Genomic DNA, 26,256 nt, shown 5'->3' with positions numbered 1-26,256 from the left:
TTTAACTGCTTTGTCAGATATACATTGTAGGTTTCGGAATGGCATAAAAATAAAAATATTTTCCTGAATGTCAAAATCTGAACAGAGATGGTGATGGCACTTAAAAAAAAAATTAAATTCACACTGGTGCTGAAGCCGCTAGAAGGGAGCTGATAAACACTGGAACACATTTGCAGATACAGCGGTCTGCAATATTTCAAATCAAACGGCAGTGGTATAAGGCCAACAAAACTGGAGAGTAGGAAGATACAGACCCCATACAGTAGATATCTGAAGAGTGGCAGTTTTAGCATTTCATTTCCAGTCAGACTAGAGTAAACTTCTCTCCTACAAAATGAAACTGCTTTTCCAGAACCTGGAGCTTAAGCCTCTTTAACAACTTCCTTATTCTGACAGGTTTTAACTAGTCCAAAGGAAAGGCAGCTATAATCCATGGCATTAGCTTCACGGGCTTAACCCCGCCATAAATGGGGGGAGGGGGTCTTGTCATTTCCAAACCAGGAGCCTGTCATTCTCATGAATGTCTTTAGTGGTTTCACACATTCTGGGCCTAAGACTAGAAAACAAGCAGTAATTAAATAAAAATGTAAGTGCATCCCAACGGAAAGTCGCTACACATTCCACTGCTATCTTCCAAATGTCAACTCAAAAAAGTATGATTATTCAGACTGAAAATGAATCTTTATTCAATAATCGAGATTCCCAAACAGTTTATTAAATGTCTTTCTTCCACAAATAAAACTAACACTAGGATTTATCAGAAGATCTAAACGAGTTATTTCCTTACGTATGAACTTGGCTAAATCCACTGTGTCTGGAATCTGTTCATCATAAAACTCAGGTCTGGAACATAACTCCTTTCTGTTATACTGCTGTGTGTCCTTCATTTAAGACTCTAGAACAGAGACCATAAATGTGGCTAGTGCAACATAGCAGTCACTGTAATTCCCCAAAAGAAAAATAAGTAATTTATTTCATGTCATACTTATTTGGATGATTACTTACATTAGTATTTCTACATTTTTTTTTAAAGGCAACCATTTTAAGTGACAATACATATCAGGCTAGTAGAAAAAAGTTGAAACAAAGCCCTCTCTTTTGATCTCACAAAGTCATGCAGACAAAAGAAGGTACACGTCTGATTTGTTCCAATCAGGCTTCTTGGAATTATCAAAATTTCTTTTCTGGCAGAGATGAATTTGGCTCATCATAGAAAGAAGGTTCTTTGAAGGCTGCTGCTAAACTAGTTTCCCTTTGAAAAAGTAAATTTCAAGGCATGATAGTGCAAGAGGTAAGGTTTTGATTTATAGAACATTTATAGACTAATTGTGCTTAGTCTCTAATTTCCAATTTATTTTAAAGAACAGAAACTACGTTGATAAGTTTCTCTTTGCCTATATTTACCAGTACATCCATGAATCGCACCAGAATTAGGACAATTTGATTATCTTAATGGTTCTGTCGTGAAACCTGCACACTGAGTCCGCAGGCGAGGACCCGTGGACGTGAGGCTCCTACAAGTTCTGTGCCCAAAAGCGCTTGTCCCGGGGAGTCCAGGGGTCTGAGGAAGAAGTTCTCTCCCAAGATTAAGTCCTCAAAAAAACTCTCTCAATGAGCAATTAACACCGCTCAGTGGAGAGTTTCCTTTGTTTAGTTAAATTGGGGAGGTCTGAGTGTTCCTGGAGCCCCCGTCGGGATGCGTCATGGGTCGAGAATCCCTCGAATGTGAGTATTCGCTATTAGAGGGCTCTGTAGGGTCAATCAAATTCTCATAATCACTGTCGTCTGATTCCTCAGCACTGTCTCCGGCTGCTCCTTGAGGAGGAGGAGGGTCTGCCCCACTTCCAGGATATTTCAGTCCAGCACTGGTGGAGGCATAACTGGAGGAGCCCACGGCTTGAGGTCGAGGCATAAAGACGCTAGTTTCCATGCGAGAATGGCTCAGAGTACTTTCTTGATTATTTGGGTGAATATCAGAATAAGGGGGAGGAGGATCCGAGGCCTCTGCGTCTCCAAGTGCACTTCTGCCTTCAGCTGCAAACCCAGGATAGGGCATCCGAGGGCTGAACGCAGGGTCCAAACTTTCAGATGACATCTGTCTGCTTATCATTGCCTGTTGCAATCCTGGATGAAGAGAGGAAGAAAACTGTAACACTCTGTATTTTCACAGCTTTGCATTTCAATACGTTAAATGTTCAACCTGATTGTTCTGGAAAATAGCAACAAAGAAGTGAAATTTATTATTACTATGAATTATTTTACATTTGCATAGTATTTCACAATTTACAAAAGATTTTTCTATACATTAAGTCATTTAAGCCTCCAAACAGCTCTCTGAAGTACTACTGTCATCACTAACGTTATTGTTTCCATCACACAGGCAAAGAACCGGAGCTCTGAAAGGTTAAGTGACTTCACTAAGAGAACAGCTAGAAGTGGGGCCCTGATACTCATAACACAGGTCTCTTAACTCCAGATCTGGTGCTGTTTCCCTCACCTGTTGCTTACTGTACTCAGAGACTGGGGGGACAGAGGATAAAATCAACAGTCCTCACCATCCTCGGCAGTCATCTGAACGTTAATTTTTCCTTAACAGGCCTCATGTCAAAAAAAATACTTCTTGACAACAACTTGTCACAATACTCTTAAACATCTCTTTCTCCTTAAAAGTTCAAAGCCCTGGGTTAGGTGCCCAGTTTTCTACATAATAGGCCATAATTTTACTGCATTTTTATGGTGGTAAAACAGAAACAGCCCTACATCTATGAGCCTATGGCCTTTAAATTGTTTTTAAGTACATTTAAAAAATATTATAAAAATGATCTGTACAAAATTAAGAAAAGAAAAACAAAAAATCACCCACAATTCTATCACCCAGATAACACTGTTAAAATTTTGGTGAAAATAGCACAAGATTTGGGGTTAAAAGACAGAAACTTTAGGTGGCAGGCACCCCAACTTTTCTGAATTCTAGTTTTATTATCGAGCTTTGTGTGTGTCTGTTTATTTATTTGTTTGTTTGCCACAGCATGTGGGATCTTAGTTCCCTCACCAGGGATCGAACCTGCACTCCCTGCAGTGGAAGCGCAAAGTCTTAACCACTGGACCGCCAGGAAAGTCCCTGTATACATGTATTTAAAATAGAGCTGAGAGGGCTTCCCTGGTGGCGCAGTGGTTGAGAGTCCGCCTGCCAATGCAGCAGACACGGGTTTGCTCCCCAGTCTGGGAAGATCCCACATGCCGCGGAGCGGCTGGGCCCGTGAGCCATGGCCCCTGAGCCTGCGCATCCAGAGCCTGTGCTCCGCAACGGGAGAGGTCACAACAGCGAGAGGCCCGCGTACCACAAAAAAAAAAAAAAAAAAAGAGCTGAGATAATATGTTTATACTGTTTTATATCCTAGCATTTTCATATAAGATTATATATTATCTTATGTCATTAAAAATTCGCTTCAATGGCTGTACAATATTCCATTATATAGATATACCAAAATGTATTCAACTATTCTACTGTTGTTTATTCAATTACTGTAACAGGTTGTTTCCAAGATTTTGTAATTATAAAGTTGTGATTAATGCTCTTGTGCAGAAATCCCTGTCTGCATTTCTGATTATTTCTAGAATAATGTAACAGTAGAAATGAATCAGACATCATTTACCTGGAAATATAAATTATATTTTAATTTGTTTACAAATATTCTTATTAAATTAGAAAAGGCTAGTTATACCCTTATCTCTTTTACACTTGATATTATTTGCCATACATTTTATAGATTTTACTTACAAATGTTAAATTTGGTGGCATTCATAGAAAAGAATGAAATAATGCCATTTGCAGCAACATGGATTGGTCTAGAGATTATCATGCTAAGTGAAGTAAGTCAGACAAAGAAAGACAAATATCATGTTATCACTTATATGTGGAATATAAAAAAAATGATACATATGAACTTATTTACAAAACAGAAATAGACTCACAGTCACAGAAGGCAAACTTGTGGTTACCAAAGGGGAAAAGGGTGGGTGGGGGGATAAATTAGGAGCTTAGGATTAACAGATACATGTTACTATATACAAGATAGATAAACAACAAGGTCCTACTGTATAGCACAGTGAACTATGTTCAATGTCTTGTAATAAAACCTATAACGGAAAAGAATCTGAAAAAATATATACATATATATATAATATATATATATAATATATATATATATGTATAACTGAATCATTTTGCTGTATACCTGAAACTAACACTACATTATAAATCAACTATACTTCAATAAAAAATAAATAAAAAAAAAATCTGGTGGCATTGTAGCAAATATGTTTGTTAGCATGCTGGAATTAATATGATAGATTCTTGGGCCTAATTCTCATTCAACCAGCTGGTTCCTTAGCTTAATGGTATCCAGTCATCCACTGCTATCAAAAACCAGACATTTAAAGTCTTTGTTGAGACCCTGCCCATGAATCAAAGGTAAAGTTAAGAGAATTTTAGGTAGCTCTTTTAGGAGGTTCCAATGAACACAGGACACAGTCCCTATGTGCAAGGCATGTCAGGGTTAACTTAGTAAGAAACATCACATCCACTGTACATAGGTCATATCACTTCTCAGGATTTATTGTAACTTGCTTCAGCATTTCTACCTTTGGTCTTCTTTTTCTTCCAGTTTCAGAGACTTGAGAGGGACACCATGAAAAACCGTACTTCCCTTCTGGAAAAGTCTAAAGACAAGTGAATGCCCTCTTCCAAGCAGCCTAACTTGGAGCTTGATGAGTGGAGAAGAATGCATGTAATTTATTATGTAATTTGATGTTTAAAACCAGACACTTCCCTGATTCTGAATGGTAAAATTAATAGGAGGCTCACTTCTTTCTTGTTCCTTTTCATTCTTCCTCTGAGTGATTTGTCTTCTTAATTTGTTCACTTCTGCCTGACAAGATTCAACAATTCGCTCACTTTTTTCTACGTCTGCACACACTGCCTGAGGGAAAAATGACAACAAGAACAATTAGTTTCAAATCCAAGCACAAGGCATTTCATAAAGACAGCATCGATTATAACCCTGGGAAGAGTCCAGACACTTTATCGAGTTAAAAAGCAGACACCTAAGGCAGAACAAAATCATGAAGGTTCCAGAGACCAATACTGTTGTTATCCACTGAACTGCTTTCTTAATTATGTTAAGATGATTATGCTATTTAGCTTATACATTCTTAAAGAAGAAGGGTAAGAAGGGAAAGAGTTCATCTTTTCCCTTTCTTACTCATCTTTACTGATATGAAAAGGGAATTTCCGATACCAGTCTGGCATACAGGATGAACAAAAGACAGGAATGAGACACTTTCAACTCTTATTTATAATCAACAATCAAACATCAGATGACACATAGATTTATTTAACAGAAACTACTTATAATTAGGGAAAGTTGAAAAAGAAAATAAGTTTCAAAGTCAAGATTTAATAAAAGGTAACTATTTGAGACCATATCAATGTAATGTAACCACTCCTATCAGGGCACTGGACGTGATACTGGTGTTTGCAGGGCAGGCCTTAATCAACAGTCAATGAAATGTATGACAGCCATTTTGAAGTCCATTAGACAGTGCTGATAGCCTGAAAAGAGCATGGTCATGAATTCAGGACACAAAGCTGTTTTTCATCACATGTTCCTTCCATAGCAGAAATACCAGAAACTGCCTGAAAGTGGGCTGGTCACCAGTGAGTGAGGCTGTATTAAGTTCCCTATGCTGCTATGGGTAACCGTGACCCGAATTTGGAGAACTGACACTGGAAACTGCCCGTTGCATGCGTTCTTCTTTGCCCCAGGCTGAACTCAGTCTGCCTTCCTCTTTTTCAGCAGCTGCCTTCATTCCTCTCTCTATGCCACGGGGCCTTCCTCCTCAAAGCTAGGCTTTCTCCAGACCCGGAAGAGCTTCTTCAGCCTTACCACTCTCCTTGTCCTCAAAGGCTCTTTTGTTCTTAGGGTTTTAGAACAAATTACTCCTAAGAACACTTTGGGGATGATGAAAAGAACGTGGGAAAGTATTCTTAGCACCTAGCTCAGGATCTGGCTTGTAGGAGATGTTTCCATAAATATTTGCTGCATGACTGCCGAGGAATGAACAGGCTCCACTGCATCTTCCCACACAGTGGAGGCAGCTGCGGGCAGAGTGAGTGAACTAGAATTAGGAAGCAGAGCTGTCCTGAGTTACGGGTGCCTTTGGGTGAGTCTCAACTTACAGTACAAGTGATGGGACAGCTGTGTTCTTAGCAATACTTCTTTAAATTCGGAATACATTTCCCCAGGAAAAAAGCTGTCATTAAAGAGGTCATGAGTATTTAAAAGAGTGATATTAATTCTGTACTTCAGAGTTTCCACTGAAGGCACATAATGAGTGAGACCAGCTTTCATAGACTGACATGAGCAACTACTCCATACATCTTGTATCACTTTGGGAGAGCACATTCTGATTTTTGGACCACAATTCATTTGTCAGTTGGGAGATTATTAAAACTTAAAGTAGAATTAAAAGATTTGGGCAATATAAATGAGATGAATATAGTAAATAAACCAGTTACCTGCACTTTCTCCTGAAGTGCATTATAAACCTGATAAATCGCCCTGATGTCTTTCATTACTCCATCCTTGTCAAAAAAGTCAGTACTAGAAGACAAACAGAAAAAAGATTCACCAAGTGATTAGAACTGCCGTGAACTAGAAGGCACTTTCCCATCACTTCTACCTCTATCTATAACGTAAATGCTACAAGTTCACAGTGACAATGTTTAAGCAATAATGCCCATACCCCTAGAATTACAGGAGAAAGAAAAGAGAATCCATGTTACCGAGACAACTGAAAAATAATAGTGTTATTTTTTCCTAGATCACTCTATATATTTTTCAGTGACCACAGTTAGCTCTCAGAACCTCAGAAATACACATACTCTATCCAAACTTTTTTATCAGTTGCAAAAAAAAATCGTGGTAAATGATTAAAAAAATAAATACTGATAAAAGTAAACTATCTTTTCAATAAGCATAAGATTTTGATATACAGTAGTGGTGGTCTAGAGAATTACCTTACATTTTTCAATGTTATATCAAACGATGTCACACTTCTCCATAAACATATTGGTTTTTTTTTTGTTTTTTTAAATATTTATTTATTTATTTATTTGGTTGCATCGGGTCTTTGTTGTGGCACCAGGGATCTTCGTTGTGGTACCAGGGATCTTCGTTGTGGCATGTGAGATCTTTCGTTGCGGACTCTTCATTGTAACGTGCGGGCTCCTTGTTGCGGTGTGCGGGCTTCTCTCTAGTTGTGGCGCGCGGGCTCCAGAGCACGTGGGCTCTGTAGTTTGCGGCACGCGGGCTCTCCAGTTGAGGCGTGCGAGCTCAGCAGTTGTGGCGCGCGAGCTTAGTTGCCCTGCGGCATGTGGAATCTTAGTTCCCCAACCAGGGATCGAACCCACGTTCCCTGCATTGGAAGGCGGATTCTTTACCACTGGACCTCCAGGGAAGTCCCCATAAACACATTGTTAACAAAAGAAAGGAAAAAACATTCATTTTACCTTTCGACTTACCCATGTTCTTTAATAACTTTGGCATAACTCTGAGAAGTATTTGGCACTGAAGACACTTTATACTCTTGCTGGCTAGTGTTGCCTAGATTGGGAATAGCAAGGGATAGCCTTTGATTATACCTGCAGGGAAGATTGAGAGAGATCATGTTGAAAGCACTGCTCTACTTGAAGAATGGGTCCTGCCAATAGGAGCCTGAGTCTCTGCACTGGGAACTAACTGAAGGTCTCACAGAGAACTTACTTCCACAGACAACCTAGGGTTAGTTGAATTAGCAATTTTTTCCCTTCCCTTAAAGTAGAAACTCAATTGTAAACTCCTCGAGGGCAGAGGTGACGTCTTATACATCTTTTGCCTCTCCGCAGCAACTGACAGAGTGCTGAGGAGGTTTTAAGTGCTCAAGAACCTGATTAATTAATGAAATCTTGCAAATGGCTATTTAACAATTAATAATTATTTTCACTGATATTGATCTAATTTATTCTACTACAAGTGAAATTCTGGAGGGAACCCTTTCTGTTGTTTACAGACAGACACCATGATCATATGATTTTTTTTTTTTTCTTGCTTTAGCAAGTTCACAATGCAGAACCCTCATTAACCAGTAGGTGGATCAATTTTACAATTTTGTCTTTGAAATCTGTGTTTTAAAATTACAGTCAGACTTACAGTGCAATAAAACTGTATTTCTACAAAATGGATTATGGAGAAGCAAATGATGATTTCTAGCTGTTTATTCCTATAAGAATTGATGCATAATTAATGTCTTGCTAACGCTTCTTGATTCAAAAACAATTTTAATTTATATAACTAACTGAAAGGAAAATACCTTCTCTAACCACAAAGAAAACTAGCTAAAGGAGAGTTATAAACACTTTACTTTAAAGATGCTATAAAATGCGTATTTTCAAAGTCATAAATCTCAATTACTTGTATCAACATCTTTCCTATTTATGCGAGGCTGGTGGGAACGCTTTATTTACCTCCGATTTGGTCTAAAGAGAACGTATTCTAAAGCATGAGTGGAATTGTTGGCGGTGGAGATGAAGCTGAAGAGAAGGAAGACGAGGTCAGGCACCCCAAGGATGCGGGTGAGCTGCTTATGAATAACCTGCTCTCTGTACGACATCTGCTGCTGTGTGTTTCGCCGGAATCTGTACCACCCAATAACTTTCTGCAACAAAAACAGAAGAAAAAAAGTATTAAAAGTTGCATGAAATCTTACAAATTTAATTCTGAATGCATCCACACAAATGCTTGTACACAAATGTTCACAGCAGATTTATGCGCAATAGCTCAAAACTGAAAACAACCTAATTGTCCATCAGCAGGTCAACGGCTAAATAAACTGTGGTGTATCCACACACTGGAATCCTACTCAGTAAGAAAAAGGAACAAACTACCAACAAATACAACACAGATGAATTCCAAAATAATTATGCTGAGTGAAAGAAGCCAGACCCAAAATAATAATAATAGCATATGCTATAGGATTCCATTTCATATAAAATTCTAGAAAATAAAAAGTAATCTATAGTGACATAAAGCAGATCAGTGGGTGACCTGCGAGGGTTGAGAAGGAGGGATCAGAAAAGGGCATGAGGAGACTTTTGCAGTGATAGGTATGTTCATCATCTTATTTTGATAATGGTTTCATGCATGTATACATATATCAAAACTTATCAAAGTATATGCTCTAAATATACAGTTTATTACATGTCAATTATACCTCAATACAACAATTTAAAAAGTTTAGCTTTGTCAGTTTTGACTACACTGTAACTTAAATTGGTAAGTGAATTAACCTTATAGGCTCTTTGGAAGAATATTCTTCATAATGTGATCTGCTGGACATCTGGGAGACACATGGCCTAAGAGACATCTGGCAGCTCCCTAAAATGCTCCTGGGCCCCACCCAAACCTGGAGAATCACAACCTCTAAGGGTAGACCCAGGAACCTGAATTTAAGATAAGTTCTTAAGTTTCTTCTTATTCATACTACAGTTTGAAAATCTCTGTTGTAGAGACAATTAAGTTAATTCTTTATAAGAAGAATAATCTTCATAAGCTTCTTTTTAAAAAACAAACTCTTGGGCTTCCCTGGTGGCGCAGTGGTTGACAGTCGGCCTGCCGATGCAGGGGACACGGGTTCGTGCCCTGGTCCGGGAAGATCCCACATGCTGCGGAGCGGCTGGGCCGTAAGCCATGGCCGCTGAGCCTGCCCGACCGGAGCCTGTGCTCTGCAGCGGGAGAGGCCGCAACGGTGAGAGGCCCGCGTACCACAAAAAAAAAACAACCCAAACTCTTTGAGTGAAAATCCTGTTTTGAGAAATCAAAGTAATTTGAAATTGTTAGTGTCATATTAAAACTAACAGTAAATTTAGATTATGTTTTGGCACTTTCACAAACGAAGGAAGTCAACCAACCTTTACTGAGCCCCTGTTCCAGACCTTCAGCTAGCTACGTTACAAATATTTTCACTAAGTATCACAACAACCCTGGGAGGTGAGTAAAGTTTTCTGCACTGAGTTCGTATCACATGCAAGGAACTACAGGCAGCAAAGAAACAGTTCCTGCCCTTAAGGAGTACTGCTGAAAATAAAGCGTAATTCCAATTATATTAAAGCAATTAATTCTGATATTCTTTAAATATAAAGAAAACCCAAACACTTCTGACAGTGCAAATCTTATAAAAGAGATGTTTTGTCCAAAGTCACAGAGCTAATGAGTGACAGCCAAGATCTGGAACCTCTTTCCCTGTCTTTTCCACTGTACTACACTAACTTTAAAATTCCACATTATTCACACAATGTTGCTCATAAAAGAGTGAAAAGTAGTTTTCCTTAAAAAAAAAAAGTGGGTAACAAAAATTATCAACTGGCTAGAGCTACTAACGCCAAAGAGCATGGCACATTTCACTCTGAGTCTCGGCACTCTGTATTTAATGTAGGACTAGCTCCTCTGCAGGACTCGGGTGCATCTCACACACGCCTGCATTCCTGCAGAGGCCTAAGCAGTGCTCAGCCATGGATTCTTCCTATGAAATACTCGCTGACTAAAGAATCTTGCAAGTGGCTACTGGATGGGTACTAATGCTTTTCACTTATACTGACTGTAATTGTTTTATTCCATTTGTATTTTCAGAGAAGCGGGAAGCCTTATAAATTTATTTTGGATATCAACTTATTCATTTGATATTTGCTAAAAAGATAACCCCCTTCATCCTGATCAATGAAAGATGACATGCCAAAATAATTCACATTGGCGACGTCTACAGTTCTACCTTTTAGAGCTAACAAGCTGGTTGCAATGCTGTTGAGAAATGAGGTCACTGATGTGGAAGAGAACACTATGTTTGGGCCATGATAAAAAATAATGAATATCTTTCACTAAAACCTTATCTCTGCTGAAGTTTCAGACAATATTTCACAAAGACTCTCCTCTCTACTCTCTGTGCTAGACATTCACTTACATCTTCTGGATCCAAAGCAATTATCTCCAATACTGGGCACACTTGTCATCTTTAAGTTCTGTTCTTTTTGGCCTTACGATGATATTAAGACAACAGCTATGTTTATCATTATCTATTTCAGAGCAGGTGCTTTCAAGAAGGCAGAAGTCCTCCTCTCACTTGCTTTTTTGGTCTGAGCCCAAAACCTGAGGCTGGTCGAAACTTTGCAAACACAATATGGATTCTGCCAGAGCAGTAACTGAGCACACCAACGCAACCTTGCTGCACCTATTGGGGGATTTTTCGTACCAAAAACATTAGCCTCTATCTTAAACCCAACCTCTTTTTTTTTTTTTTTTAAATGTTTTAGCAATGTTGTGGAGTTTCTATATTTAGAGGCACACTTTTTTTAGTAAACGTATTTCTATGTATTTTATACATTAATTGCTATTGTGACAAAAATCTTTATTAGCTTGTGTTTTCTAATGGGTAATTTTAGGACCCATTAGGGAACTTTTAAAATTATTATGTACTTATTTTATATGAGTTCAACTTACTGAACTTGCATCCAATTCTTAGGATTTTTCTTTCTTTCATTTTTTATTTGGCTTCCCTGCACAACTTGTGGGATTTTAGTTCCCCAACCAGGGATTGAACCCAGCTGGGCCTTCAGGGTCCTCGGCAGTGAGAGCACAGAGTCCCAACCACTGGATCACCAGGGAACTCCCAGGGTTTTTCAATTATACCTTAGGTTTGAAGCCTGCCTAGCAAAGAGTCAGTTTTTGAAACAGTTCCATCAGCACTTTCTTGAAGAGCTGATATTAATTAAAAATATTTTTTGTATGTCAGATACTGTTTAAAGTACATATGTATTTTGAAGCCTAACTTTTAAAAGTACCTTTGTAACTACTACTGTAACCCTTTTGAGGTGAAGATATAACTTTGTACGATTTCTGGAGGAAAAAAAAAAATCAAACTAGAGTCAACTCTAAAGATTTTCAGTCTAAACATTATGTATCATATTTGTTTTAGGGCTAGAAATTTGGATTTTTGAAAAAAAATCCTTAAAGAGTTTATGTTATGTATAAGGTGCCATAGGAAATACAATGAACATAAAATATGGTCCCTGCCTTTAACAAATTCCATGGAAAATAAAACATAATTTCCAAGTAAACTGAAGCAACAAATTCCTGTCTTTAATTGCAAAAGAAAATATAAACATTAGTTTTAGCACAAATTCTACAAAATCAAAACTGAAGATCAGCTTTTTTCAGAATCTTGGCCCCAGGAAAAGCGAAGTTAACTCCGGTTAACAACCTACGATTGGTCTTCTGTGTCTCAAAACAGCAAATCCAATTTTACTTATTTATTTATTTGTTTGTTTATTTGTTTTTATTTTTAAAAATACAACATGATTATATTTTAATACACAACCAAAATACAAAACAGCATAATAAATTAGCAAATCCAATTTTAAAATCCCCAAATTAATTTGGAAACGTGTCCCTATTTGCTACTGAAAAAACTACATGGTAGAGCTCCTTTCTTTATTTATTTTCAATGTAAAATACAATTTAAAAAACCTTATCACATAAAGTCTCCCTTCCTCAGCAGCATCTCTGCTCCCTTTCTCAAAGTAACTACTTTTAGGTTTGGTTGGCTTCCTTCCAGATCTTTTTCTGTACATTTAAACATTCAAACATTTGTTTTTATAAAAAACAGGCTCAAATTATTTCATTTAACTTCGAGATCTTTCTATGTCATTCATGAGAACCTCCCTCATTCTTTTTAATGGCAGCTTCATATCCCATAGCATGGAGGTACCAACATAATTTACTTAACCATTCCTCCTGGTGGACACTTAGATTGCTTTCAAAATTCTCACTATTAAGCAAAGATACAACAAACATCTTCGTATGCTGGATTAAAAGGCCAAACTGTTGCATTTAAACCTTGGCGCCAACATTTCCTGCTCGCATCCTTAAGTAAGTTATTTATCTTTAGTTGTCTCAACTATAAAATGGGGGTGATGATAACAGCCTCACAGCGCTGTTACAAGGATTAAATGTGTCAGTACCTGGAAAGTGCGTAGAATACTGCCTGGCACAGAGTTAAAGTGTTCAATAACGCCAGCTTTTCATACCTTTGTGCCTAGATGCTTTTGTTTACTTGGGCCAGATTCCTAGAGGTGGAACTCCATATTTAAAATTCTGTTATTGCAAAACTCTCCCCCTAAATGTCTATATCAACTTACATTCCCACCAACTACAGCTTCCCCATTTCCCACCATCTTGCCAACACTGGATATTAGCAGTCCTTTTATACTTCTGCCAATTGGATGGACAAAACCCAGCATTACGTGCTTCAATTTGCATTTCCTAACTGAGAATGAACATCTTTCCATTTACTTCTTGGACATTTGTGGATTTCTTTTTTCTTTTGTGAATTTCCTGTTTATATTCTTTATTCATTTTTTTCAGTTTAAATTTTTTTCATCTATTAAAAAAATTTCCTGGTAATTTAATATAAAGTGAGTGCTCTAGGCAACTGTGCTTCAATAGGAATTTTCAGGGAATAAATTTTAGTTTTAGAAAGTATAATAAAGCTTCATTATCTAAAATACGAAAATAAATGGAATGAGGAAGTAAGGTGGTGGCTGGGGGATGAATATGGACTGCTAAGAGATCCCAGAATGTATGCTTCAGGCAAGTCACTGAAAATGGGGGAGCTGGACCGTGATGCCTGTGGCTGCTCTAACCCACTTTCCCACTTGGGCAGGGGACTGTGTTAGACTCTCTGCTAATACCGAGCACTTCCTGAGTTTGTTATCACCCTCAAAACCACTGCCCTTTTTTCAGACCTATCCCTCACACTTCCCATTTTTCCTGTGATCTTACCTGCTTTCCTTTCTGCCTGTACATCCGACAGTGGTACTGAGAGAGTCCATACATTGGAAAGGCTGTTGATCTACTCTTACTATTATTTCTTTTTTTTTTTAGTTTATTTATTTTTTATTTTAGGCTGCGTTGGGTCTTCGCTGCTGGGAGTGGGCTCTCTCTAGTTGCGGCGAGCAGGGGTCACTCCTCATTGCGGTGCGCGGGCCTCTCACTGCCGTGGCCTCTCTTGCTGCGGAGCACGGGCTCCAGGCACGTGGGCCTCAGCAGTTGTGGATAGCGGGCCCCAGAGTGCAGGCTCAGTAGTTGTGGCGCACGGGCTTAGTTGCTCCGCGGCATGTGGGATCCTCCCGGACCAGGGCTCGAACCCATGTCCCCTGCATTGGCAGGCAGACTCTTAACCACTGCACCACCACGGAAGCCCTGCACTGTTATTTCTGACGCCCTTCTTCAGACACCTTAGGAATCCCACACTGATTATTTTTATGCACAGGTAATCTTTTTAAAGCTTTTTTTTTTTTTTAAATAATACATGCTTCTAAACAAAGGCATTTTGTTTTCTGTTTGATAAGTTGAAAGCTTTCATTGGTACTTTTTTCCCTCAAGTGATGGTTTAGTGACCAATCTATTTTCTGGAATTAATATACCAAGGTAAAAAAAGTAAACCTCATACATGGTACAGTAAATTATAAATGAGACCATCAGACAGTGCTGCAGCAATAAAGCTTTGATTCATTTTCAATTTTGTTCAGACTTGCTTACCATGTATACACATTCAGAACATCATATGCATATGCTGACAGAAATGACAAACACATGACCTTTTAGAAAAACATCTATGTTCACTGTTAATTGAACTTGAAGGAGTAACATATCTAAAGATGTTTGACTGCAATTTGTATTGTTAAAAAATATTTTCCCTCATTATAAAATTAATGTATGTGTATTAAATGTTGGCAAAATTATTTTTTAAATTACATAATGGGAAGATAGAACCACCCAGAATCAACTCAACTATTGTCAGCTTTCTAGATTATAGTTCATGTTCTTTTTTTTCTTCTGACTTTTGCATAATGGAATCACTCTAAATATCCAAATTTTGTTCTATTGATACACTGTAAACATCGTGTCACATTTGCAATTTACCTTTAAAATCTACTCAACAGAATTCTTATATATTAACATCAAATCTCATTGTTTCATTTTACATTCATTTCTGGTTTTAAGTTTGGGTGATAAGGATTGATTTCCAAATCAGACTGGGTGACAAATAGAACATACCTTTCTCCGATCTTTAAGAATCCTGTCCAAGCTCTCTTCATTAACTTTGCTTGCATAGTCATAAAAACTGGGTTTTTTTAAGAGAAAAAATATTTTATTAAAATCACATAGTATTTTGACATGAATATGCTTAGTAACATGTATCTATGGGTCATCTAACCCTAAAAGTTGGTAATAAAGATACAATTGCTTGTCTGCAATAGGTATATAAAGAGAAAACAATCTAAATGCTTTACTGATATATCTTTTGCATCAAAGACTACTCAAGAGACTGCTACATTCAAAGGGTATTACTTCCATAAGTGGGAGGAGCTGATAGCAAGTAATTATAAAATATGTGGTTTCAAATGGCTGTGACATCTTCTTCTTGTTTCTAAGTATCAATTACCTATGGGAAAAAAAAGAACACAGCAGCTCATTTTCTGAGAAATGAAGAAAGGAAATGAGTATTTGCTGAATCCTTAATAAGACACTCAGCTGCATGCTTCCTTGTGTTAATTCATTTCATCCTTGCCTCAATGCTGGGAGATAAGTACTAGTTCAGCCCAACAAGTCAACATGTTTTTTGTTTTTTAAAAATAATTAATTAATTAATTAATTATTTTTGGCTGCGTTGGGTCTTCGTTGCTGTGCGTGGGCTTTCTCTAGTTGTGGCGAACGGGGGCTACTCTTTGTTGTGGTGTGTGGGCTTCTCACTGCGGTGCCTTCTCTTGTTTTGGAGCACAGGCTCTAGGCACACAGGCTTCAGCAGTTGTGGCACGCGGGCTCAGTAGTTGTGGCTCGCGGGCTCTAGAGTACAGGCTCAGTAGTTGTGGAACATAGTCTTAGTTGCTCTGCGGCATGTGGGATCTTCAAGGACCAGGGATCGAACCCGTGTCCCCTGCATTGGCAAGCAGATTCTTAACCACTGCGCCACTAGGGAAGTCCCAGTCAACATGTTTTATTCCCATTTTTCTAGATAAAGATAATGAGGTTAAATGACTTGCCCCAAATCACAGAACTGGTAGATGGAAGAGTTGGGATTTGAAGCGAGGTCTGACCAGCTTCAAACTGAATGCACTCACCCTTAAACGAGACCAATCTGACCTGAATCCCATGATGAGCAGTCCAGGCATAATGATATGTGGGCTTTTCTACCCCTGGTCATGGTTTTAGGCATGCCACCCTCCTCCCCTCCTCCTACCACCATAAGCCCAGGCCTATAAGGCAGGAAGGAGTTCAAGTTACAGTAAAAACACTGAACTGTGAGTCAGGAGATACCAGCTCCAGCTCCATTCTGCTTCTCACTGTATGATCTTGGGCAAGTCACTTTAACCTACCTGGCCACCATTTCCTTTTTGCAAAATAAAGATTTTGGAGTAGACAGATGATTTCTAAGATTTCTATCAGTTCTAAGAATTATGAGTCTATGATTTAAATTATGAGTCTATGTTCTGGTACTACTTTGCTGACAGTGGTTTAAGGAAATCCTCAGAAGGGCAGGGCAGGGCACACCTAGCAAAGCTTTAGATGGTCAGGGCCAAACAGGACCCATTCTGACCCAGACAGAGGCTGTGTGTGGACCAGGGCCTGAATCATTTCATTTGCTCTGAGATTCTTTTCAAATGAACTGCTGGTTCCGTGTCTTGCTTCCTGCTCCTCTTTCAGTTATGTGTAAATCTAAGAGATGAGGTTCTCAGCTACTTTGAGGCTTAGTTCACAGGTAACAATCCTCTGAAATAATGGGCAAGTGTGCGCGTGAGGGGTGGGGGTAAGGTGGGTGGTGAACATGGTGCAAGTCCCCATGGGTTCTTGGGTGCAAGGGGGCTGGGTGTTTGGGTCAGCTGAGAATGGGAGCGGGGCCAGGGTGAAAGCTGCAGGGAACACACAGCAGGAACAGCCAGGAACAAAGGGTGGGCAGGTGTTAGAGAAGGAAGTGCTGACCAAGAACGCCGAATCCGGCGAGTATGAGCAGCAATGCAAGGAAAGCATTGGCCTGGCTCTTGGGAAAGTAGAAGAATAGGGCCTCGGGGAGTTTTACGAAACCCAGAGTGGAGCTCAGCACACCTGCCCGCAGGCGGAAGGGTTTGGGGCTGAGAAAGCAGACAGAGGCCTGGACTGCGGTTTGGGGAACAGAAGTCCAGCGTCTGGGAGATGCTGGCCCCTTTCTCCCTCACCTTGGCCTCCGTCAGTCTCTCTGTCCTTTGCTTTCTCCCTCTGAGCATCTCTCCTCCTGTCTTTTTCTCTTTCTGTCCTTTAGTTGGTAATAATATTCAACTGGTGTATATTAAACACAAAAAAGTAGGTTTTATGTTCCCTTTCCTCACATTTTAAAGTTGAACACTGAACACTTTTTATCCCTCTTAACAACACCAACTATTTTATCTATATGCGATCCTTGGTTAACTTCCTTCTCTATGGATGAAGAGCCCTTGCTAGAGGGGCTGGCATAAAGGCTTCCATTCTAAACCACTGAGGCCAAGATTTATACTGTCTCCCTTCTCCTCTTCCTAACTTATCACAGTGCCACACACACATCTGGCACTCAAAAAATAAGTGAATTTGGATGCCCTCAGTTATAACTTTACAGCCATAATCACATACAGGTCTAAATTCACTAGTTTTCAATCAGTTAATCTTTTACTAAGGACAAAAAGCTACAAAGAAGGATGTGGCTTACCTAAAAAGTTTTGAACAAGGCTGATGGTTGTGGATTTCTGTAATTAGAAAGAGGAAATACATCTCAGTTAATCATGTAAGATACAGACAACTATAAAACAGTTCAGGATTTAAAAAAAATTTTTAACCAAAATCTCAGACAATAAAAAGACAGTTTTCCTCTCCCGAACAGTGTGTACACTAGTGAGGGCAGTATGTCTTTTTAACACTGAAACCCAGGCACACATTCTCAGGACAAAGTAGACTGGTGAATGAAAGTTCTGGGTCCATTTGTCCAGGTATGATGAGCACACATCTGAAAGCTTTTACTCAGGAACAGGCAGCTATTGTGTGCCCTCATTCAATCTTACCAATTTAAACAAAGCCTAAGAGGAAAAAGGAATCAATGCCTGGAAGCATTTGATCAAGGTGGGTAAGAGCTGTGAGGACAGCTTGGGGAAAGGAAGGCCTTACCACCCTACTATCAGTAACCTACTAACAACGCAGGACAACTGGGCCAGGTGTTTTGAAGGGGAAGGGCGGAAACTCTGAAAGTATATTAACCCTTTCAAAGATTTTCAGTACCAAGGGAAACAGTCATTTATAAGGCAGATCCAAACGGCTTCCTAAAAGATTGCGGCGATTAATCATAGAGAACAATTTCTTCAAGCTCATCAGGGGGCTTAGGGTCTGGGTTGCTTTATAAGACCATGGGACTAATTAACCACTCAATTCTATTAACAACATGCTCCTGGACAGGGAATCATCACCTGCTGCTTATAAAGCCACAGCCACAGAGTTCCAGTCTGCAATTTTAACTCAATTAATATGAAACCACAACCTTGAAGGACACCAGGCTATGCCCATTAGCTTCTGTACTGATGTGAGTGCTGCCAAAACACAGACAGAGATGCCAGTACTTCCACAGGAATGAAAAGCTCATTTGCCTCGTATAACTGTCGACATAGTGATGCAAATAAGAAAACCTCATCTAGAAATATTTCCTTCTTTTATCACCAAAAATGACACGGTATACCACCAGAAGTTATTTCAGAGATACTGTTAGTAATTAGAATATGGAATGTCTGTAGTAAAAATGTCAACTAGAGTTCAGGGAAAAGAAAAAAAAAAAAAAAAACTCTTCTACCTTAAAGGAAAGAATATTTTGTTCAAGAAAATCCCTGGAGTAAATTCTGAACTCTGAATATACATTCCTGTCATCAATCCACCCCAGCAGACTTCTCTCATGATTTGCAACGTGGATTAGAAGCATGTTGAAGATATGCTCTAGACATCATGTGGTATTTTCTAAAGGAAGTTAAGGCTTTCTCTTACAAGATTTTGCAATACCTAACTAAGCACTCCATGGAGAAAACAAGGGGATGCTCTCAAACACAATAAGGTGCAGATTGGAATGAAGCTGGCGGGCACAATAGCTGATAGATAGACTTCTGGAAGCAGGGGGAGGCAGGGCAGGCTTGCCTCGGATTCTAGAGTCTCTGAAGCCTCCAGAGCTCATCCATGCGGTGGACCCCTCTTCATGTACGCATGGCGTCTCTGCCCGCATTTCTGTAAAAATCCCCACTGGGACGTACTGCTGTGCTTGCCTAGCTTCCTGTCTCTGCTTCTCCTGCTGGTGGATGAGCTGAACAGCTCCTGTCCTTCCCCCTTCCGTTCTTTCCAGTAACTGCTGCTGCATCACCTTATTAACTAAGGGAGCTCCCTGTTGCTGTCTCCTGACCGCTCCCAGCACTAAGAGCGGACGACTCCGCTTCAAGTGAGTGAGCACAGCTTTAAAAATGAATATGTATTCAAAACAAGTGTTCAAAATGTGATATTCCATATAAAGTCCTCCTTATTGTGTAGAGTCAAGGAAAGGTGTCTGTGTGTGGATTCAGACATTTTCAACAAATAAGAAATTTGGTCAATTTATTTTATTTAAAGTATCTTATTCTGGTGGTTAAACTGTGCCAGAAAATTTCTTCACACTAGTGGTATGGAATACTTCTCATGGCACATTACCTAATGTTTTGCCTCTCAATCCAGGTTTTCCAGAGTCTTTGGTTTACATTTTCTAATATGTATTTATTTTTAAAAGAAAAATATTACAATGATAATAATACATTTAAGATAATACTAGCAAATACTCTGTTCATGAGATCCGTGACTATTTCAAACAACGAATTGAATGTAGCTAATAAATTAAACATTATACAGCAAAAGAAGGTTGTCATGGCACTGTATTAACTGGGACTCTCTGTTGGTTCTTCTCCATATCTACAGTACCATGGAAACTGGTATTTACTGCAAGAACCGGAAGATGTATGAATCAAAGATACAGTACACTACGCTGGAGAATTTCAGTTACTTTCCCATTCTATTTCTTTAAAGATAAATAAACAGCCAGAACGTTCATCAGAAATGCTACTTTTGTGGTCACGCCAGGCAAGAGAGCTCTTTCTTGCACGGTTTTCTGTCAGGTCTATCTGGCAAACCTGCATATACCACATTAGTTTTGAAAACCCAAGCACAAACAATGAATAATTGCACAGATGGCCAATGAAACCAAGTTCTCTATTTTAGGGTTTTAAAGAGTTAAGCAAAACAAAACACAAAAATAAACCGTCAGTGAAAGAACAGCCATGCAGCAGTATATCAGGTATTTTTTCAGCAAGTCAGTATATTGTGGGGAGGGGGCTTGTCTGGCTCTTGAGGAAACAGCTGTCTCGTTTCCCTCCAATCCCAACCACCTCAGTCCTCACCCCGCCTCCCAGCCCAGGTACTAGACGGCTAGGAGAACAGGCTGAAGTTGATGATTTGGTCTCAACATAACCTAACCTCCCAGCAGTACTTCAAACCACAAACCACTCCCCTTCACACAGGCTGTATTTTAGTCACACAGAAACAGGCCAGGCTCTCTGTAAGTTTCATGCACTCCCTGCACTGGGATCCCCTGAATGTACCCTAAGTTTACCTCCCGTATGGTGTCTTTACTGATTTAACCCACTAGCAGTGGGTTTTTTTTTTTCCCCCAACTCATGAGATTTTCTTTGTTCCTTCCTGACAGCACTCGTCCTGCACCCTCTGGTATTTCTGTACGCTCGTCTTATCCTCCCCACAGCCCTGGAAGGCAGGGATGCATTGGACATTTCTCTCATTGCCCAGCACAATGCCTCTCGCAGGGACGTTCTTCAATAATTGTTGGCTGCATAAATGAATAAAATGACCCCCGCTGTGCTTTGAGTATCAGGATATGCTTTTAGGTGAAGTGCTCGAGGTGCCGCTGAAAGGACTACGATCCTTCTTTATCAAAAGGAGACTGCTCCAAAGAGGGCGGGTGACCTACAAATGCTCCTTCGTTTGCCCCAGCAATCGCCCCCAAATCGACTGTTTGGCTTACTCCTCAGAGGCTGTGTAGGTTTAACAAATATCTCCTGTAAACAAGTGTAAACATCTTTGCCGGATCCCTCCAGGAAGGACCAGCACGACACGTGCTTTCATTATAGTGTGAGGTGATGCCCACAATGGGCAGAGCCCGAGGTGCAAACTCGAGGATCACTGTGGTTGTGAAGAGACTATCACGTGTAATTCCACACAGCCATTCATAGGTCAGACCAGTCAGTGGGTGAGGGATGGCTTCACAGGATACCTGAACTTATAGCTACACACTGTGAGTTTACACTGACTTATAAAAACATTTCACATCACTTACTAGTGCAAATAATTGGCATTGTGACTTCAGTGCTTTTCTATGTACTCTTTTAATATACCATTAGGTTAAAATCAGTTAAAGGGCCAAAGAACAAAACAAGCAGCATATATACAAGAAGAGTATTTCTAAGGTCCGTGATAAACTCACTCACCAATGACTTGCAGAAGTTCTGTGCTGCTGATTTGGGAGTCGCTGATGCTAAAGGTTTCCTCTTGTCTTACCTCTCCCAGCAAAAATCCTTCCTGAAAGCAATGGAAGAAAATAGCTGCAGCTAAAAATCAAAGGGATTTTTACTGGAATTAAGAGGAATCGAGGACATTGTTATTTTTTATAATAACTTTAACAATAATCCAAATAAGTCTGCCATGTAAACTACTAATCCACAAACCAACAAGTAAGACTAAAGCAATTTGAGATTTGGCTATTAACTGGATTGTTCGAAAAAAGGATTTCCTGACAAGATGAAATATTATTTTAATCCCTTCCCCTAAAACCCTGTTTTTTTTGAAGTGAAAATAAGGAGAGTGAATTCATCACCTAAATCCTACTAAGTGTAAGAACCAATGTTAAAAAAGCTCAGGAAGCAGAAATATTCCAAGGTTGTTTTCTTGAAACAGCATGTAATTTATTCCATTGTTTTAAAAACATTGCTAATGGGGGCTTCCCTGGTGGCGCAGTGGTTAAGAATCCGCCTGCCCATGCAGAGGACACGGGTTCGAGCCCTGGTCCGGGAGGATCCCACATGCCGCGGAGCAACGAAGCCCGTGCGCCACAACTACTGAAGCCTGTGCACCTAGAGCCCGTGCTCCGCGACAAGAGAAGCCACCGCAATGAGAAGCCCGCGCACCACAATGAAGAGTAGCCCCACTCACCGCAACTAGAGAAAGCCCACGTGCAGCAACGAAGACCCAACGCAGCCAAAAATAAATTTAAAAAAAAACACACAAAAAAACATTGCTAATGATAAAAGTATAAAGAAGTTGACACAATGCACAACCTAACCGCTCCTGTACGGGCTGGCATGGGAAATGAGCATTCCAGCAAATAAATTTAACATTACATGAAAGTTTTTCTTTAATAAATGCTGAGGTAAATTTATTTACACCTTTGGAGAACATATACCACCATCATCAATTCTGGATTACTCAGCATATAACCTACTGTTTTTGAGCACTTGCTGTAGTGTTCAGCACAAGCACAGCTGGAGAACATACACTCTAAATGTCAAAATAACTTCCCTGTCGGTGGTGAACTAATAGGCTGTCCCAGACTCCCCCTCCCCAGTCATCCACATGGCTTGCTCCTTCCCTCCATTCCACTCTTCACTCAAATAGCGCCTCATCCGAGAGGCCTTCCCTGGCTAGTGGAACAGAATCAGAGTCTGCCAGACACTGTTCCCTTTACCCTGCATCCTTTTTCTTCTTAGTCTCCTTACTATCTGCCATATTTCATATTTATATGTATTAACAAATGCCTGCTCCTACTAAAATATAAGCTCCACGAGAGCAGGGACTCTGTGCTTGTTGACTATGTATCTCAACACCACGTACAGTGCCCAGCACACAGGAGGTGCTCAATAAATGCTGCTTGAATACATTTGATGAAACAATGTCCTTTCCATTCTAGGTTGACCCTTCTAATCAATTAAAGAAGCTTCCTAGTTTAAAAACATTCCCAGGGGACTTCCCTCGTGGTCCAGTGGTTGAGAATACACCTTCCAATGCAGGGGACACGGGTTTGATCCCTGGTCAGGGAACTAAGATCCCGCATGCCGTGGGGCAACAAAGCCCGCGTGCTGCAACTACTGAGCCCGTGCACCACAACTAGAGAGCCCACGCTGCAACTACAGAGCCCACAAGGTCTGGAGACCATGTGCCACAACTAGAGAGAGAAAACCCGCATGCCACAACTAGAGAGACGCCTGCGCGCCGCAACAAAAAGTCCCGGGTGCTGCAACTAAGACCCAACGCAGCCAAAAATAAATAAATAAATATTAAAAAAAAAAAAATCCCAGTTGGAATCTGTAGAGGTGAGGAGGGAGAAACAGATGTTTTTCAGCATAGCTTTTGTATTGGATAAGGTGAGTGGAGTGTCCTAAAATCCCAAATCATCATGTACAGGGCATCTCTCAAACTTTAGTAATATACACACCCCTCTTTCAAAAAAAAACCTCTCTCAGAGCTAGAGTCCATGACTACTAATCTGGAAAACACAGACTAAAGAAGCTTGTTTTATCCTATGAAAGTCTTTCAGTTATGAGTTCTTATTACAAAAAACAAGCTTTGTCTTTGTAACAAGTTAAAAACTTTTTTCTTTAATCAAAGTGGAAAATACAATTTAAAATTCCTACACAACTTTAGACTTTAAGAACGTATCTACAGATTCCTAGCAAATAAAAATGCAGGACATGCAGTTAAGTTTGAATTTCAGATAAACAATGGATAATTTTTATGTAATAAATGCGATATACTTATACTAAAATATTATTTACTATTTATCTGAAATTCAGATTTAACTGGGTGCCCTATATTTTATCTGGCAATCCTACCACAGGCCTCCGTTTGAAAAAGTCAACAGTGACATCAAGACATTCTAAAGCCGAGTATAACATGAATGCCTATTTATCTACTGGTCTGGATTATCTGAGCCACTGTTACCTTATAACAGTAGGCAAATTATACTGGGTGGGCTAAACCCAGCCTAACGCCTGCTACTGTATGGCTTACAAGCTTAGAATAAGTTTCTACACTTTTAAATTGTTGAAAAAAAATAGAAAATAGGAATACTTCATGACGTGTGAAAATTATACGAAATTCAGATCTCAGTGTACATAAGTAAAGTTTTATTGGAAACAGTCATCCTAATTTACTTATTGTCTATGGCTCCTTTCTCCCTACAACAGCAGAGCTGAGTAGTTGCTACAGAGACCACATGGCTCATGAAGCCTAAAATATTTACTGTCTGGCCCTTTACAGAAAAAGTCTGTTAACTCCAACTCTATTGAAATGAGTGCTTTTAAACTAATTTCTTGCCAGGGCAAAACAAGAACATACTACAAAAACAAATTCTTGGTTCTTCAACTTTAAAATACATGAAATTGAAATTACTTTAAAGTATTCCACTTACATAATTGTGGCAAGGTTAATATAAGCAGGTATCCTCGTATAAGACACAAGTTGCAAACTATTGTCACTGGTGAAAATTTCTGTGAAGTCTAGCACCATGCCTGGCATAGCACAGATATTAAAGAGATAGCTCTTGAAATAAATTAATAACAATCTAAGTAACACGGCCGTCTCATTGCAGTTTGTAAAGAAACTATCCACTTTTCAACAGGTTGCTTATTCTTACAGTAATTTTGCCTTATACATAAACTGTGATATTACTAGGCACTCCAAGGTCTAGAGAGGTTAAGAAGCATTATTGTGAACCATATTTAATACTTCCACAGGACACTAGAAGTGCCACAAACTACCTTTACATGGAACTGCATTACATTATTAAATATCTGTCTGCAATATCAAAGGTGTTAGCGTCCAGAGACAGGAGCTGCCTCTGGAGAAACCCGTGTTGTGTATACTCCTATCCTTAATCCCTACTATCAAACTGAAGCGAGGAACGGCACAATAATTTAATGCCATTCAATTTAATGGAACCACCTCTACATGAAATCAGTTTTTATTAATGGAAGCAAGGAGTGCAGAAGTGAAACCAAGTCCAGTTCCTTCTTCTGCAGTGTATCATTTTGCTTTGTGATGACTACACAACCACAACAGTCCCCCCACTACGTTTATTTAATGAACTTCAATAATTCACTACTAAAATCACTTAAAACAATCCCTCAATTTGGTGGGCAAGTACTTACAGATAAAAATTATCTAGTATCATAAAGAATTTCCATCCAGAGGCCAGTGACATTAAAAATGCATTTCCGATCATTCATACGTAGGCCTGTCACTTCCCTATTTCACTGCGACTAGTTCCGTGGTCTTAGAACCTTCGCCAAGGAACTGAACATGCAACTTCAAGGCAAAGAGACCCTACACCTAACACTCCTGGTTACATCTCCATTTTCCATCGAGGAGAAGAAAACACACGATCGTATCTAACAAGTACGAATAGTGACAGCCACGGTTTCCCTCGTCGCAGCCCACAACAACCTGTCAGACCAGCGGGCGCGGCTGGGTGTCTGCGCTCCTAGACTAAAGCCGGGTCTCTCGACTCCTTCCCGACCCCAGACTCCCCTCGCAAGTCTAGAAGCCTGACTCTCAGGGAGGGGCAGGCACTCGGTTTCCACTAAGCGACTCCTGACACTGTCGGTGGCCGGCCGGGAAAGCTCTGCCAAACGGGAGACTGCCGCCCCGGGACGGCCAGGCGGCGGAAGGCACCGAGCGAGGGGGCCCATCTCGGGGGCGAAGGGCCCCGGGCAGCAGGAGTTCGCTGGCGGCGGGAGCCTCCCGGGTCATCAGTTAATCGGGCCAGCCCGGGGGGGCGAGCCGCAAGTGATCGCAGCTTGGCCGCAGGCGTCGGCCTGAGACCGAGGCTGGAGGCCCCAGTAGCCGCGGCGGGGGGCCCAGCACCTACGTGGTCGGCGTTGCTGTTGGCGCTGTGGAAACACACAGCGCTGAAGGTGTAGCCCGAAATGGAAGCCGCCATGATGGAAATCTCCAACTCCCCCATCATGCCCCGCGGAGGGCA

General features: G+C 40.1%; 1 protein-coding gene across 1 annotated transcript; it reads right to left on the bottom strand.

Moving 5' to 3' along the window:
- ABRAXAS2 (abraxas 2, BRISC complex subunit) lies at positions 1-26,256 on the bottom strand. The gene is made up of 9 exons (XM_082673580.1): positions 26,143-26,256; positions 21,710-21,800; positions 17,869-17,905; positions 15,210-15,276; positions 8,567-8,757; positions 7,586-7,705; positions 6,581-6,665; positions 4,868-4,982; positions 1-2,124 (listed from the first exon to the last, which is right to left on the bottom strand). Exons 1-9 carry the CDS (start codon positions 26,239-26,241, stop codon positions 1,655-1,657), a joined length of 1,275 nt encoding a protein of 424 aa, XP_082529706.1. The 5' UTR covers positions 26,242-26,256; the 3' UTR covers positions 1-1,654.

Source organism: Grampus griseus (genome assembly GCF_964374135.1).
Source record: "Grampus griseus genome assembly, chromosome: 16".
Lineage (NCBI taxonomy): Eukaryota > Metazoa > Chordata > Mammalia > Artiodactyla > Delphinidae > Grampus > Grampus griseus.
The sequence above is the reverse complement of the archived record's forward strand: the minus strand, read 5'-3'. Positions and strand labels throughout refer to the sequence as shown.